Below are 17,179 nucleotides of genomic sequence, written 5' to 3'. Positions count from 1 at the left end.
AGTAAGACTCCACCATTACACACAAATCTGTAGTCACATACTCCACTGGCTGCATGGTTTCCGGTTCCCAGAATAAACCAGTAAGTCCATACACTTCCAGCACTAAAATAAAACCCCCACACCTTGCCAAATGTAATTTAAACAGGCTGACACTTTCATAATAATAAGAAAAATTATAATACATCAGACTTATAAAGTGCTTTTTAGCTTTTCAAAGTCTTTAAAGATGCTTAACATAGAGAAGGATATATATTTTAAAAAACAGCAGTAAACGCTATTAAAAATGAAATAATCAGATCTAATGTGAAAATAGTCACTTTTTTTTAATTCAAACTGAATTTTAGAATAAAAGGAGTAAAAGGAAGAATAACCTCCCTTTAAGAAAGAAAAAGAAACTAAGTCTCAGCACACATTTATATCTGTAGTCAATTTCCAAATGAAGCTCTGTATACTGTAGTTGTAGGAGTAAATTTAGAAGGAATCACGTGATCTCCAGGAAAGCTAGCACTAATTCAGTGAAGCACATTTACAGTACGAGGAATAGTTTGCTACAAATTTAAGAATGAGTTATATTTAAGCACGGCTTTAATGCTGCTTGTGAAGTATCAAAATGACCCATTCAAAGTTTCAAAGAATTAATTTAAAAACACATTCAAACTGATGAACTTATTACATCGTAAAGTGAATTTGTGTTCTTTCGCATCTGATTGTATTCAATATCCCCTGTGATTAAGTAGGTTGCCAGGTTTAGCCGCATGAGCTCCCTGTCAGAGTTTCACCTTTCTGCACTTGAGCTCTAAGGACAGCTGAATATTTAGTTATGCATGCGATGCAGCAGAAGCTCCAGGACTCCCCTGGGTAGGGTTACCCCAGCACTGCAGCATGAGCATTTTTACTGTCAAGCGTACCCATGCCGGTGATGCATGTGTAGAGGAGCAGGGCAACACCTTTTATGATTGCATCAGAAAAAAGCATTACGCTCTCTTCAGTCAACCTGCTGCTATTTCTAAACAGCCCTAAATGAGAATACATGACTGAATATGCACACACTCCACAAATAACACAAGTAAACACTGCATTTTTAAATATTTATTCAGCATTTAGAAATCTGTGTTCACATACGGATTTCTAAAATTAACTTAAAAAATAAATAATTATCCTCTCAACTGATTAAACACTTTTAACTTGTTGAAATGTTAAAATTTGAGTTTAACTTCGCACAGTTTGAGAAAATTGAAAAAATTACAAGAGACATATTTACATAGCACTGTTAAAAGTACTCTGACCCAGAGGGGGGGCGAGTGCAGCCCAACATTGCACTCTGCTCTGCTTCTAAATGGCTGACATGATACACTCGTGTGGGCTCCTGTATCTCCAACAGACCAGTCACGGGCAACCACAGGCAACTAAAGAGAGTGGCGATGTGTAGGTCATGTTAGACCTTTTTCCAGAAGACTTGGTCCCAAAAGCACATCAAATCCCTTCATAGAGGTCTTGTCCGACATCGGAGTAGTTTACTACCATCAAACATTTCATTGCAGGTCTCCAAAGTTAGCCGCAGAAGGTCTTACTGAGCTGCGGAATTCTGGCTTGCATGTTACATAAACAGAGTAGGCTTCCACAGAGAGTTTACCCAAAGCGCCCAGTGAAAAAAAGAACCCTCAACACCTCAACCACAATGATTGTGAAAAATAAACACCAGTAAGCACCTATGGTGAGCTACAGTCTTGAGGCTGACTATAAAGCAGTGTGGATAAAGAGGATGGGCAAACAATTCAAAGCACAGAAAAATCACTCCTTGTAACGGAAAGCAAAACAACAAAGGATCCCTGTAAGGCATACTGGTGGACAGGAAGTCCAAATGTTTCGTTTGTTCGTTCGTAAGCTATGACCCCTGAAACAGCCCATTTTCCAGATGCATTCCAAACTACTTGACAATAAATTTGTCAGAGAAGTTATTTACCAAATTATATCTGCTTTACACTATATACATAGACAACACCAATGGCCCAGTTTCACATGTAACCCTTTAAAACAGGATTAAAGCTATTCAAGTAAAGTTTCAATATTTTGACACTCTTATTACTTAGTAGATACTCCTTTGTACTGCAAAGTCTCTTTTGCAAAACCATGTAACAGCCATCACACCTCCTGGTCTACAAGATGGGCCAGGGGCCACAGGTCAGGGTTACAGTGAAGGGCAATTTATGTGGGGCATATTTAGGGATAAGGGCTAACTCGAAGAAAACAGGGGGACAGGTTGACTGGAGTTGAGTCTAATCTGAGTGAAATGGTGGTCAATGTTGGACCATCAAGTCTCTTAGTGAGGAAAGCATTGCTGTTCTTGCAATTATCTCCACTATTTAGACAGGCAAGTTTCAGTCTCTTAAGATTGAGTTATGCTAAAGGCATAATATTTTGAACCAAAATGGCATCTTTCTGGTCCCTTTAGCGTTTTACTCTGACGGCCTCCAACAATAAAGAAGGTACACAGTAATAGAGATAGCTGCCTGTGATTTAATGAGGCAGCAGAAAGACTATAGGAAACAGCTTGTTTATGCAGAGTAGATGTTGTAGGGTGTGTACCCCAGCAGGAACTCTCCAACTCCTACAAAGTAAACAACCTGCGCAATGCCAAAGAGTGGGGCAATAACGAGGGCGCGGCAGCTAGCCCCCTTGAGGAACGCCGCGGGACCCTCCTTTCTCAGGATCTTTCTGCAATGGAAGAGAGAGCGCAGGGTTAGCACGTAACCTGTGCAATTCATACGAGCCTTGGTGAAGGAAAGGCATGTTTGACGTATGTCTAATTTACCTGACACAGTCTACCACTCCATTGTAGGTTTCTTCATTAGCTCCTTTTTTGATGGATTGTAGCCTTGTCTTGACCACTGCACAAGACATAAAAAACTTGTTGAGAATTTATTACATCGCTGGTAAGAATAAAGCTGATGTTCAGTGATTGGTTATCCACATAGACTGAGTCTCTCACCGTCACAAGGGCTGACAGTCACAGCAGCAACACATCCAGCCAGGCAGCCAGCCATGAAGGACCAATAAAAGGGCACAGATGGGTCTTCAGATGAACGCCGGCCGAGCTGGTGCAGATGTGCAAAGAGCGGGAAGTACACAACGGAGAATGGGATATCCCTGAAAAGGCGACAAAACAAGCATGTTAACCACATCACAAGACCGTTGACCAAAGATGGAAAACCAGAAATCCCATCTCACCTCATCAGTGTGGCTCCGAGTCCTCTGTACAGTCCTGTGACTCCTTTGGTTCTCAGCAGCTCTCTGGTGATCTGTGTGGCGGACACTCGCATGACTTGAGACGCGGGGCTGGTGTTGTAGGAACGGCTGAGAACAGCACTGGTGCCCCCCATCTTCAGAGTTGTGACTACGCTGGGCACCACTCTCTGCTGGGCCGCTGGCAGACACAGGAAACAGGATTATTGTGTCTGTTTTACACCAGTGGGCAAAAATTTCATCCAAAAGTAATATTTCATTCTGATCATTTTCTTGTAATTACCCAGCCTGCCAGCATCCTGCAGCTGGATCTTGAGCATCTCCATGGGCGTGGTGATAATGACCTGGCACATTCCTGCGCAGCATCCAGCCAGCATCTCCTTGAACACCGTCAACCTGCCACTGAAGACACATGGACGGGGTTAAAAACCAAAGAATGACATCGCAGCACAGGAGTCTCAGTCAGTGCTACTACTCACCCATCTCTGCTCAGCTGGTGGCGGAAGAAGTCATTAGCAGCTAGTTTGATGGCCTTCTCAGGGGTTACCAGGGTGAGATTTACTGCAGCACCTTCAATAACAAGCATTGACAGAGTTAATTCTACAGAACTGATTTTACTATCTAAAACTAGATAGTCTAAACTATATACATTATACTCTTGGGTTTAACTTCTCTGTACAGCACCTTGAACCCACCTCTGTATACAATGTGCTTTATAAATAAAACTCCCTTGCCTTGCCTAAAATGTGCACCGCCTCAGTGCATTGACTTGTGGTTACATGGTCACTGTCCTTCAAGATGCACCCCTGATTAAACTGTTTAATATGATCCAAGCACTGAGACATGACACAGCATGGAGGATGACAAAAAATGAAACTTGGCATAAGGAAAGCATCTGATTAAGTTGGTGGGCTGGGTTTTGGCCACATGCCAATCAAAGCAAACCAAAGATCTCAAAACTTCTATAGAAATAATATTCTATTCAAGGAAACTATTTAAGGGGCACGTCTTTAAAAAGGTCAGTATGGTACAGACAATGCGACTAGTCTTACCTCTGTACATGCCGAAGTAGCCTTCAGATTTAACTGTTTTTATTAGGCAATCCATCCTGAAGAAGAGGAAAGACAGAAATTGATGAAGATTATTTATATATTCATACAATGAGATGGTAGTCACATGATGCTGTATTCACAAAAAGCAATAGCTAATACTGAGAATCTGGACAGTTTAACTTGGATCCACCAGCCTTGGCGGAGCTCAGTTTCTCAAGCTTAACACTTTGAAATCAATATAGTGAGACACCTTACTGAAGGTATCATTGAAAGGTGAAGATGAGTAGATGAAGAACTTGCATGCATCTCTGAGCTCTTCTTTTAAAAAGGTGCAAATCTTACATGTTCTTGTAGAGTTGCTGCCCGCTGCGCTGGTTCTGCAGGCGGGTCTTGGCCAGGTCGATTGGGAACACACAGGTGACTCCCACCATGCCTGCAATCCCTCCATTTATCAGTTTGGCTGGGAGGCTTTTCAAGGACAAGTCAAAACAACGTGCATTATTATCATTCCTTTTCTCGCAACATTTTTGATAAACAGGGTTAAAGGTGTGGCGCTGTCAGGGGAGGTTACAAAGCCGACTGAAACTGATCTGAAGCAGGATTGGTCAGCTAAAGCACAAGATGATCTCAATAGGAACGTCATTCATTTAGCTTTGTGTGTGTGTACTGTATGTGAGGCATTAGCATTGCAACAGAACTGGACAGCCTCTGGAATCTGCTCATCCAAAAATAACTTGTCGACAGAGTAAATCAAAAAACACACACATATGTGCAGAGGCATTACACATCCCGAGGCTTCTATGATTTACCTGGTTAGCTGTAGAGAAACAGATGGCAAACTACATCGAATGAATGGAGTGAAATAATCAAAGCATGCTTTATTCCCATTTTGCTCTTTGAGCAGCCTACATACTATAACATGCTGGAGTGTGTGGTGTATTGTCCCAACTGACAAAGCAGGTTCATACCTAATCTGCTGTTGCTGGGCCATGGTTCTTGATTGTTGTTGCGAGTGCAGAAAGTTGGTCAGCACAAAGGAGGAGGCCGCAGAGGGAGAGCAGGCTGAGAGTCCCTGAGAGACGCTGAGCAAGGCAGGAGGAAAAGGAAGCTCAGGGTTATATATATATATATCGAGAGAGAGAGAGAGGCAAGTCCAGCCCCGTAGATCCAGGGATAAACTGACATCTCCACCCACTGCACCGCCGGCCAAGAAATGGAGCCAGGGTCAGTCATCACTCTACCGAAATCAAACCACAGGCCAAGTAGCTTCCACAGATACACCTGCTTCACGAGTGAGGGACTTAGTTACCAACTGGTCCTCTTTTTAAAGCCTCTCAAAACTATACACTAATGGAGTGGGTACAATAATAACAATACTAATAAATACATTATCTATCTCCCATCTAATTCATTTTGTAGCAGACACATATGGCTGTCCAAGCTATGCAAATTATGCTGCCATGCAATGCCCAATTATTGTCACTTATTGTCATTGATATTCACATTCATAACAAAAACCACTTCTAGACTAGATTACACAAGTGAGAATCTCGTAACTGTTCTTTCTGACTTTCACCTTTTTGCTTCTGGGTGTCAAGATGAGCTCCAAGGCGCCCCAAGTGGTCTTTCTGTTTAAAAAATGTGGTTATGTAACCTATGATTTGGGAGTCTGAGTGCCAGTTATGGTAAAATGAATAAACCAATAAAGACATACGGTTTGACCATGTTATTGAGTGCTACCACTAGTTTGTGCAAGTGCATTTTAATTGAAAGTTAGTGGGCCTAATCTGATACCATGACACTATGATTATAGGTAAAAGCTCTCTGATGTCATAGCTCAAACTTCAAATGAGGACACAGAAAAAGGTGTGACACTTTTTAAAGAACAGTATGGCTTGTCTTCTTCGAATATGTTTGTACATTTTTCACAGATAGGTCTGCACTTAACCACAAGTTGCACATTTTGCACACTGGCCCTGCTTTAATAGGCTACACTTATACTGACACAAGGGTAACTGGAGCGCAGAATCAATGAAGTATTCAAACGACACATGATGACAGTATGTCTAAGAGCATGCATGACCCACCTTGAAATGAAAGATTAGGTGCTGCTTTAAGTTTGACTTCAGTCTCTTCGTCCACGCCGCACCGAGGTAGAATGAATGAGTGAGTGCAGGGAGCAAGGAAGCGCGTGAAGCAGCCAGGGGAGTGTCAGACCTGGCGGCTTGTAAAGTGTGTGTGTCTGTGTATAAAGTGGGATGGGCCAACTCGTCTCAACAAGCCTCTCCACACAGGTGAGCATGATGCAACTTATCCTAAAAGCTTTACCACAGGTTTGTCACACACAGGTGGAACTGATTAGGTCACCCTACCTAATGGCGGCATGCATAGCCTATTTGGTGTTTCTGCCAGAGCTCTCCACACAGATTTCACAATGATGTTATAATGCGTATTCAACACAATGTTTTATTGCAATACATTGCCTAACAAACTAGAGAAAGCAACATGAACTGCTGAGATGCATAACACAGTCAGGACACAGAAACGCCGCTGGTCCATCAGGTGTATCATTATGCCATGCGTGTGCGTTGCTGGTGTCAGGACGCTGTCACGTTCCCACGGCGGGATGTTTCCAGACTTGTCACATCGCCAAGGGTCAGGGTGCATGTATCGTTAGGGATCCGGCGGGTGCGGACACAGTGGTGTGTGCGCGTGTCGCAGCGCCTGCAGCTGCAGCGGCGGGCAGCAGCGTAATACAGCTGTGGGTTGACGTCCTGAGGGCAGCCTGGCACACGGACGGGTCGGTACACCAGGGAGAGAGGCACACAGCTGCGCTGGATCAGGAAACTCCTCCCAAAGCGTCCCTTCAAATTGGTGTCCTGGAAAAGGAGAAACAGAGCTGTAGGGAGGTGGTACAGTGGTTGAACGAAACTATAGACTTTTTTATTTATTTATTTATGTTTACATGAGATGGGGTGTGGCAATAATTTGATAAGCTCACAATCACAATCAGCTTTATTGGCCAAGTTTGTATACAAGTACTTTGTCTCAAAAGCAAAACATAAACATTTAACTATATAGATATATATTAAACAACAGCAACAATTAAGAGTTTAGACCATAAAACAACAGTAGTTGTGTAGCAGGTTGCATATAGGTATAAGGTGGGTCTGAGGCACAGGCGCCCTCTGGCCCTCACCTGCAAAATTAACATGTACTGATCAGGAAGAGATTCAAAATGACCACAAATAGATGCAAAGACATTACAAAGAGACACAAAATAACTACAAAAAGGAGCAAAACAACCAAAAGAGACACAATACGACCAAAAAGAGACAAAAAACATCCAAAAAGAGATACATTACCTCAAAGAGACACAAAACAACCAAAAAGAGAAACTAAATGACTCCAAAGAGACACAAAACAAACCAAAAGAGACACTAAATGACCCCAAAGAGACACAAAACAACCAAAAGAGACACTAAATTGCATCAGAGACACAAAACAACCAAAAACAGACACAAAATTACCAAAAAGAGAAAAAAATGAACAAAAAGAGACACAAAATTACCTAAAAAAAAAGGCACAAAAATAACTACAATGAGACACAAACTCACAAAAAGATGAATTATGACAACAAAGGGATGCAAAACAGCAACACAAAAGAGACTTAACAACTATAAAGTATGAGTTTCCTGCTCCTACGTAGGAGATGTGCAAGGGCCTTTTGCATTTCTGTGCCCAGGGACCCATTGTCTGATAATCTGCCCCTGTGAATATGGCAGTATACAGCATGTTTAGATTTATATATGACAGATAGTATTTGCCTTTACCCACTTAGTCATTATATCCACATTACTGATGATTATTTATCAAAAATCTCACTGTGTAAATATTTTGTGAAAGCACCAACAGTCAGCAATATCATTGTGATATAGATATTGAGGTATTTGGTCAAAAATATCCTGATTTTCTCACTCAGCTCTAGTTTTAGAGAATTTAGGATGCTGAATATTACAGTATATTGTTGCAGTATGTTGTATCTAAGTATTCTTATCATGAGCATCACCAGGTCATTATCACTCAATCATTTCTTCTAATGTTATGTCTCATTTTTCTGTGTCCTATGCAAAATATTTACATGAAGAGTTTCCCCTCACTGTGTGAGAGTGTGTAGTCACCTGTGTGTAACAGTAGCCGCTGCAGATGGTGGTGCTGATGGCCACACACTGGGCACAGTCGTCACTCTCAATCCATAGGGTGTGATTCTTCAGCATACAGGCACACACTGCTCCATGCACCAGGGCACACAGAAGCATGCATGTCAACACTGACAAAGGCATGCTGGAAGTTCAGACAGCGAGACAGTCACTCTTATTATAATGATAATTAAAAAATTAATAATAGATACAATCTTAATTTGTTCATGCATAACTTGAAGAGAAAAGAACACACCTTGATGTATGACCTGTCATGTCCAGTGACAACAATATGTATTTAAGTGTTGAGCATGAAATAATTTCAGTTCTTCCTCTTGCTGTGTCCACTCAGTTCCCCAACTCTGCCCCGTTCCTCTCCCCCCTGTGAATATCTGAGAACATCAAAGGCGTCCGTCCTCTTTTATGGAAACCCTAATCCACCCGACAGCCCCGGTACACCTCATTTTACAATAGCATTCATGTATCACATGTCACCTACAATGTTTATGTTTAAAGCACAGGAAGAGCATGTGGGACTGTTTAGTGTGTGTGTATGTGTGTATGCTAATAAATATGCAGTTTTTACAGGTCAGGACCCAGCTGCTCAAAAGTATTCTGATCAGATATTGGATATCGAATTGGATCAAATCTTGACAGTGGGTTGATCAGCAGAGCAGAGTGTGTGTGCGCTTGCAGACAAAGTCTTGAAACCAGGCTGGTGAATTTATCTATATCAGACATCTAATTTTTAATACTACAAATACAAGGGCTATCATAAGTGGAGCATATAGGCTCAATTACCATAGTGTTACCTCTTTTGGTGATGGATGGTGACTTAACAGACATTCATTTACATGAAAATCTTTGAGATAATTACTTTAATTTTAACTTTAATTTATCGCTTCATATTAAAGTAGTTTCTGACAATTGCATCCCCAATGTTGTTTTCTATCTCTTCAATTAAAACACTTGAAGTGACCCACACATGCTGTTCCACCTGTTCTTTACAAAGCCAGTAGCCTACATTGTGATATGTAGTTCAATTTAGAGCACTGATTATCTGGATTAGCTGGTCCTGGATAGATTTCCTGGGTCATTCTGATCAGATTTTTTGTGTGTTCCATACTGTCATTACAGGTCGAGCATGCTGCCAGACAATACCTCTAAATGCCACAAACAACAACAAGGGCCACGTCCTTAACCTAGTTTACTGTTGAACTACGTCAGAGGCATAAGGAGAGGCTCTACAGACTGGATTTGGTGTCCGTAAACAAATGTATTGTGATCATCACACAAGACAAAATGTTTTGTCAATAGCTAAAACCTCCTATTGTGTAAATATCATCAGGGCAAGTGAAGGGAATACTAGAGCCCTCTTCTCCAGTGAAATGGTTGCTCAGACCACCTGAAATCAAAATGAACCCTAACCTTTTTAATCAACAATGCTCTGCTATTTTGAGTTTTTCCAACTCCAAAAATTAGTACAATTCATGAGCGGCAAGCACCATTAAACTGTCCCCAGCTGCTGTCTTATATGACCTAAGTCCTCTAACTGAAAATCACACTTTGCTTCTCAGCTTAAGTTCAGGTCCCACTTAAGGTCCTGGGTGATGATGGAGCCCAGGAAGTGAGAGGACGACACACCATTTCCACTGTCTTTAGAGAGTTTTGCGCCAGGTTTTTCTGTCCGCACCCGGTCACCAGATGGCCGATTTCCCCACCAGCAATATGCCCAATGAGAGAGGTATCAGCAGATAACTTCAAGAGCTTGATGGAGTGGTGACCGGAGGTGCAGCTGTTGGAGTACATGGAGAAGAGCAGCGAAGAAAGGACACAGCCATGAGGGGAGTCGGATGCATGTTTACCAAGCTTCATATGCTGCTTCCTGTCCACAGAAAGTCTGCTATCCTTCTGCAGGTGCAGCTTGGAGAGCATGTCCTGCAGCAGAGCCAAAATAATGGTAGTTAAAGCAGAGCTGGAGTCTACAAACAGGATCCTGACACACTGTAAGTTCCTAAGGAACATAGATGGATTATTGAACGGGTCTACTGGGTACAGGCCCAGGGGCCCAAAGTGTCAGTGGGCCCTATGGTATTCGCTTGCAAAATGTCACATGAACCCATACCTGCCAGAAAGAGACTCAAAGTGACCATGAAGAGACACAAGATGACCAAAACGAGATGCGAAAGAACTGCTATGTAGGAGGGATGGTGTGGCCCTTTGCATATCTGTGCCCAGGGGCCCATTGTCTCATAATCCACCCATGCTGAGGAGTTTGGGCTCTGGAGGATGAAATGGAGGGCTGTGTTAACTGTGTCCTGTACAGAGCTGTTGGCTCTGAGTGAGCTGTGGGAGGTCAAGGAATGGGTCAGTGATGGATTTGAGCATGGACAGGACAAGGTGATGGGTCTGGAGTTGTTAAGTCCTGTGTGTTTTTGGGGGTGGGAATGATGGTGGATGATGGTTTCAAAGCAGGCTAGTACATGGCATGTCAGTGAAGTGTTAAGATATCTACAGCTGATCAACACAGTGCTTCAGGGTGGAGGAGAGACTGAGTCTGGCCAGACTGCTTTGCGGACGTCATGCCGAACACAACACTCTACAGAAGTCTTAGTCAATGCTTTGGTCACATCACATGTCGACTACTGCACTGCTATCCTGGCAGACATCCCCAACTAACTTCAACTCATCCAGAACTCTGCAGCATAGGTTATTACACGTTTAAGGTATTGTTCACGAGTGAGGGTAGAATGGAGGATGAGATGGATTGATGGGTCGGTGTGGCTTCTGCAGTGATGTGGGCGCTGTGCCAGTCCGTCGTGGTGAAGAGGGAGCTGAGCCGGAAAGCAAAGCTTTCGATTTACTGGTCCATCTACGTCCCAACCCTCACCTATGGTTATGGACTCTGGGTAGTGACTGAAAGAATGAGATCGCAGATACAAGCGGTGGAAATGAGTTTCCCCCGTGGGGTGGCTGGGCTCAGCCTTAGAGATAGGGTGAGGAGCTCGGACATCCGGAGGGAGCTCAGAGTAGAGCCACTGCTCCTTCGCATTGAAAGGGGTCAGTTGAGGTGGTTCGGGCATCTGATCAGGATGCCTCCTGGGCACTTCCTGCTGGAGGTGTCCCGGGCACATCCCACTGGTAGGAGGCCCCGGGGCAGACCCAGAACAAGCTGGAGGGATTACATATCTCATCTGGCCTGGGAATGCCTTGGAGCCCCCCAGGAGGAGCTGGAAAGCGTTGCCGGGGAGAGGGATGTCTGGGGCACTTTGCTCGGCCTGCTGCCCCCGCGACCCGGCCCCGGATAAGCGGTTGAAAATGGATGGATGGATAAGGTCCACTAAAAACACACCCCTGTTGGTTCAATTCCACAGTCTCCCTGTGTCACGACAGATTAACTTTAGAATCTTATTAATAACATTCAAGGCTCTTCATGATCTTTCCTTTGGTTATCTCACAGACCTGCTTCAGAGCTATACCCCCTCCCACTTCCTGGTGCTAACTGCCATCAACCCCAGCACAGTTGGTGCCAGGACTTTTTCCTATGCTGCACCCAAACATTGAGAATACTCATACTGGACTCCATTACAGAATTAAAAACTGCTCTTAAAACCCACCTTTCTACTCACTTTAATTGCAACAACTGCATTTCATTCTATCTAATTTTAATTAATTGCTGACATGAGCTTTGTTGCTTATTGTTTATTGCTTTTTTTTTAATTAAGAATAATGAATCTATCCATCCATCCATTTTCATCGGTTTATCTGGGGCCAGGTCACGGGGCAGCAGGCTGAGCAAGGCGCCCCAGACGTCCATCTCCCCCAGCAACGCTTTCCAGCGCCTCCTGGGAACCCAGAGTGAATAATAAACAAAAATAATATTTACATTTTCTGTTTTCCCTCAGGGAGAGGAGAATTTCAAAGTGATCGTATTTGAGATACTGGGTCAGCACTCACATGTTTCTGTGTTTACCTGGGGGAAAAGGGGATGCCCTCCTTAACTAAGCCATTAATGCTCCAATATCGCCCATCTGTTCCTAATGTCAGTGGCCATGTGCCCTCAGATTCTTCCCCACACAAATTAGTCAGTAAAAATGTTTACCAAACACAGTAAAGGATGATAGGTTCATAATTCTTTGGAGAGCTCCGGGTGACCTGGGTCCTCATTCGGCTGATGCTGGGTCAGCTTTTAAGGTCAGCGTCAGTCCATTGTAAGCCTGTCTCAGGAAAGGAAATCATTATTATTATTATTAATAGTAGCAGTAATGTTGTTGATAATGATATTGATAAATTACTTCTTATTAGGAATGCTTCCTTCGTGGAGAGGTGCATCTGGGGTGCTTTACTCAGAAATTAAACTCTTCAGTCATCTGTATAAATATATCTCTAATTCACATTATCAACCAAAAACATTCATTGTAGAGTTTAGTTAAGCGATGGCAGGGGGTATGAGGTGTTTTTTTATACCTGTTGGTCTGAATAATGGGACTCTAAGAAAGTTCCAACACTGCATGCAGGAGAGAATGTTGTCAGGCAGGCTCGTTGCACTGCGGTCAACTCCAATCCCAATAAAACGGACAGGCAACTCGACTGCCCTTCTGTTCAACCCTTCCCTGTCTTTATCATCATCACATCTGCGGATGATGTTTGACGTTTTAATTCTGTGGCTCTTCGTTTCAGAAATACGGGTAACTCTACAAGCTCTGATAAGACCCTGGAACTGGGTCAGACTGGAGCATGAATCCTTTTGTTTTATTATCCCTTTACTAGGTCTTGATAACGTCCAAATAATGCGCTAAAATGCACTTAACCAATAACAAATCAATACGTAATTTTTACACGCCTACTGGTTTCTATTTTTGAGTTTTCTCAAGTAAAGTTGTGCTACATATGGGGTTGTTATTGAGTGATAAATTATTATTTCATGGGTGCCTGGCATTAGTTCCCAAATTGTGTCTGCCAATAAGAGGTGACAAATAACCATTATGATTCATCATTAATTCATGATCCTCTCAGTTGTTACATTTTCACTCTTATGGACACTGTTATTATTGGTAATTATTACCTCATGATTAGCTTACCAAATGTCTAATTTGGGTCAACCCCTTAAGTTTTTTTTCTTTTTCATTCATCTTGGAGGTAACAATTTATATGAAGGTGCTTTAACAGAAGTTGAATTTACATAGCTCCTCTATTCAGTTTGGCAAACCCGTAAACATTATGTACATTACTTTCTATTCACATAATGACATGGAATAGAGCGAAATTACCAAATACATAAATAAAATAAAGGATACATATATCTGTATACTCAGGATAGGGCCCAAAATAAGAACATTGGTGTGCTATGCGTCAACACCTTTAAACAGAATTCAATCACAATTAATTAAAAGGACAGAAAAAAATGCTAGTAATAATAATAATAATGATAATAATAATAATAATAATAGTATTACTACTACTACTAATAATAATGATAATTATATTCTAACCTCCATCTACACTTATATCATAAATTCTACTTTGCTTGTGCCATCTTTACTGGTAAAAAAAATGTCTGACAAACTGAAAAACATAAAAATAAAAAATATCTATATCTATATCTATATATATATATATATTAAAAATATATATAAAAAACTAGGAAAAAAGCGAAAAAAGCTGGGGAAGAACTATATTTATAATAATTATGATCACATTTTAGAATTATGTTACAGAATTATTAAATTCCTAAGCACTCCTTACAGTCATTTCCTTGTTTGTTTGTTTTTAACTGTCTTTTTTCTTCCTCTTTTTTATTACTAATTTTCTTGTTTTTCTTTTTTTCTTTTACCAATATCTTGTGCCAGAGAACGTCTCAAATTACAGTCACACTAGGTTCCCTAGGTCAGGGTCACTCACTGGGCCCTGTTTTAGAACAATAGTTTTAAATATACAAAATATACAAATATACAAGATAAGAAGTGTCTTGAAGGAGCAAATGCAAAACCAGTGCCTTACAGAGTAACAATATCAGTTGTTTTAGTTAGTTTTGTAAGTACACAATAGCATGCCAGTTAGCTTTTGTTTTTTCCCCCAAAGTATAGTTTTTATTTAATATTTCAGTTAACTAAAATGTTTTTCTTCATACTTAAGTTTTATGCATAAAGGACCATTATAAGTATTCACAGCTGAACAATTAAGTACATATTAGTTCATTAAAATAATATTTAATAGTCGTTTTCCAAATAAATTATCATATACTACTCTATAAAACTGAATTTGGAGTTACTCAAGATCTGCCCATCATAGATTTTAATAATGGCTGAGCAGCCGTTAGTTCCTCATTCATCCCTCGTTTGTTCCCTGGTAATTTATCTGATCATTAAAACGTAAAATAAAATAGGCCTATTAAAATGCGATTGAGTTTTAAAATGTGGGGGGAGAGTAGTCTGAATTGGGTTCTGGAGCAGTGCTCCACCTCACACATCGCACTCATCCGCCAGCCGCGAGCGATTCCAAGCCAGTGAGAGTCACATCCACCGCGTGGCGCTGAGAAGCTGCACCAGTTGGTTTCTCCTGCTACGACTGCTCACAGCGGCCAATGTTTTCTGTTCACTCGCTCACCCGCATCAGGTGATACCCTGCAAGGGTAACGATTGGCTCTTGTCTCAGACCTTCCCCGAGGTGATTGGTGGAGTGACGAGCACTCAGCATGTGACCTCTGCAATGAGCTTCCGCCCACAAGAGGAAGCTCGGCGAACACGGCGCTTTAATACGATGGGAGATGTAGAAGCACTCTTTGTCATGGTGTTCACATAGTAGCGAATTTACTGTTTTGAAAGCGAGGTTGCCTTTAATATAAAACTGCAGCGTGGACATGTTAAAATCTCCCGTTTTATACTCTTTATATTTGGTGTATTGATAAATGAACAGCGACATGGACGCCCGTGGCATGCTGGGAAACAGCGCCGTTTGCATTGGTGTCTTTCTTTCGTGCATGAAACTTACGGCTAACTACAAAGAAGATGCGTTTACTTAGCTACAGTGAATCTTTCTCAGTAACAATGCGACTGAATAGTTCGCTATAGTAAATAATAACAATAATACAGAACAACAACAGCAATAAAAAAAGATGTAATAGTCCATAGGGAGGTAGAGAGAGATAATGCAGAAAGGGTGAAGTAGCCTAGGCTACACTTATTTTAGTTGTAAGCAGTTTTTAAAAGGTTTGTTTTTAGGGTTTTCTTGAAGGTGGAGTATGAGGAGGAGTTCTTGATGTGTTTAGGGAGTTAGTTATTTTATTGACACAAACAAATAACCTACAATATTTGGGTCCAAACAAAATACAAAAAAACAAAAACATATATAAGATAAACCCAGTAGTAAAGATAATACACATAAAAACACAGAATCCCATCATTCATCAGAGGCCTACAAGAAGTGTATGTACCATGACTAATATTCTTTTATCAATGTCCACAAAGAGTTCAATAGAGTCATGTCCATATTTGTCATGTAACAGGACACACAAGCATAAATTCAATAAACTGCACCCACAAACACGCTGGAGGGCCAGATGTCCCACAGTCTAGATGAAAACTTTGGGTTTGGCCAAGGCCTGGATGATACCATTTTCTGAGACAAAGAGCCTGCACATATATACTGATATATAAGATTTCATATTAAAGCACAGGCAGGTAGGCACATCAACATTTAAAAACATTTGGCTGGCACTGCACCATCGTGGAAGTTTAAGAAGTAGTCTCATGCCATCGTCGTAGGCCACGCTGAGTCTTTGCATATTGCTCTTCCTGTAGGAGCACCATATTAGCTTCCGCACACAACTTGCGACACTGTGGATATCTCTATCAACAGATAAATCACTGACAATAAAATGACCAAGATATTTCATCTCATTTCACACTTTAAGAGCAACATCAGATATGAAGAATTCAGGTATTAAGTATAAAGTGGATGAACAAACATATTTGGATTGATGGCTTGGTGGGTCTTGTATTTTGTTCCCTCTTTAGATCTTAATTTTTCAATCATCCCTCTACGGTCTCTCATTAAAGCTTGCACTGAAGGGAGCCTTGCCTCCGACAGGCAGGTTAGGTTAGGTATAGTAGACCTCACCCCAAGTAGGTATCTCACCCCAGTCATGTAATGAGACTCAACTCGACTTTCAGGGCACTTTTAACCAAGTCTCACACCCATACTAAATAGCTGAAGAGAAAGCAGCCTCAGAAACCTTTAGTTTGACACAAAATGGGGCGTCATAGCTGGTGGATAAGAAGTGCTTTGTCTTCTCTTTTACATGTAGGGCAAGTGAAGTTCGGGCATTTCCAGCAGCAGTGAAGGTGGCTCCAAGATATGTTTAACTGTCACTGTTGCCAGGATAACTATGTCATCCACCAGTGTTGGAGGCATATCAGAAATCCATCATCTTCACATTGTTGTTTAAACCTTCGAATAAGCATGTCAGCACACATCACAAACAGGAAGCAGGATGTGGGGGATCCTTGCCTCACCCTGATGGAGGATGTTATTGTGGTGATACCCAGGATACTTGTTGTCACACTGTATATTGACATCAAAGCCAACAACATAGTAACTCCACACCCCAACTAAAATCCAACTACAACCACAGTTTAATTAATTCTGACAGAACGGTTTGTGCGCTATATTTCCTCATGGTATTTT

The 17,179-nt window shown here is 41.6% G+C and overlaps 2 protein-coding genes across 2 annotated transcripts; both read right to left on the bottom strand.

The window, feature by feature from the left end:
- Positions 1-1,084: 1,084 nt before the first annotated feature.
- On the bottom strand, positions 1,085-6,522 carry LOC126403431 (mitochondrial glutamate carrier 1-like). The gene is made up of 10 exons (XM_050066095.1): positions 6,383-6,522; positions 5,264-5,377; positions 4,638-4,763; positions 4,296-4,351; positions 3,723-3,813; positions 3,527-3,645; positions 3,229-3,424; positions 2,990-3,147; positions 2,813-2,888; positions 1,085-2,715 (listed from the first exon to the last, which is right to left on the bottom strand). The coding sequence occupies exons 2-10, from the start codon at positions 5,284-5,286 to the stop codon at positions 2,556-2,558; spliced, it is 1,005 nt and encodes a 334-aa protein (XP_049922052.1). The 5' UTR covers positions 5,287-5,377; positions 6,383-6,522; the 3' UTR covers positions 1,085-2,555.
- Positions 6,523-6,758: 236 nt separating this feature from the next.
- On the bottom strand, positions 6,759-8,889 carry LOC126403446 (follitropin subunit beta-like). Its single transcript, XM_050066122.1, has 3 exons — positions 8,751-8,889; positions 8,477-8,639; positions 6,759-7,174 (listed from the first exon to the last, which is right to left on the bottom strand). The coding sequence occupies exons 1-3, from the start codon at positions 8,768-8,770 to the stop codon at positions 6,893-6,895; spliced, it is 465 nt and encodes a 154-aa protein (XP_049922079.1). The 5' UTR covers positions 8,771-8,889; the 3' UTR covers positions 6,759-6,892.
- Positions 8,890-17,179: the final 8,290 nt, after the last annotated feature.

This window comes from Epinephelus moara, chromosome 16 (genome assembly GCF_006386435.1).
Source record: "Epinephelus moara isolate mb chromosome 16, YSFRI_EMoa_1.0, whole genome shotgun sequence".
Classification (NCBI taxonomy): domain Eukaryota; kingdom Metazoa; phylum Chordata; class Actinopteri; order Perciformes; family Serranidae; genus Epinephelus; species Epinephelus moara.
Note: the sequence above shows the minus strand (reverse complement) of the source record. Positions and strands in the feature narration are given on the sequence as shown.

What these genes read in the sequence shown, in the direction of transcription:
- LOC126403431 (XM_050066095.1), bottom strand. Translation starts at nt 5,286, where the DNA reads ATGGCCCAGCAACAGCAGATTAG. An exon ending in GCCCAGCAACAGCAGATTAG is followed by an intron (nt 4,764 to 5,263) that starts GTATGAACCTGC and finishes GTCCTTGAAAAG; the next exon opens with CCTCCCAGCCAAACTGATAA. An exon ending in GCAGGATGCTGGCAGGCTGG is followed by an intron (nt 3,425 to 3,526) that starts GTAATTACAAGA and finishes TGTGTCTGCCAG; the next exon opens with CGGCCCAGCAGAGAGTGGTG.
- LOC126403446 (XM_050066122.1), bottom strand. Translation starts at nt 8,770, where the DNA reads ATGACAGGTCATACATCAAG. An exon ending in ATGACAGGTCATACATCAAG is followed by an intron (nt 8,640 to 8,750) that starts GTGTGTTCTTTT and finishes CTGAACTTCCAG; the next exon opens with CATGCCTTTGTCAGTGTTGA. An exon ending in GCGGCTACTGTTACACACAG is followed by an intron (nt 7,175 to 8,476) that starts GTGACTACACAC and finishes CTCCTTTTCCAG; the next exon opens with GACACCAATTTGAAGGGACG.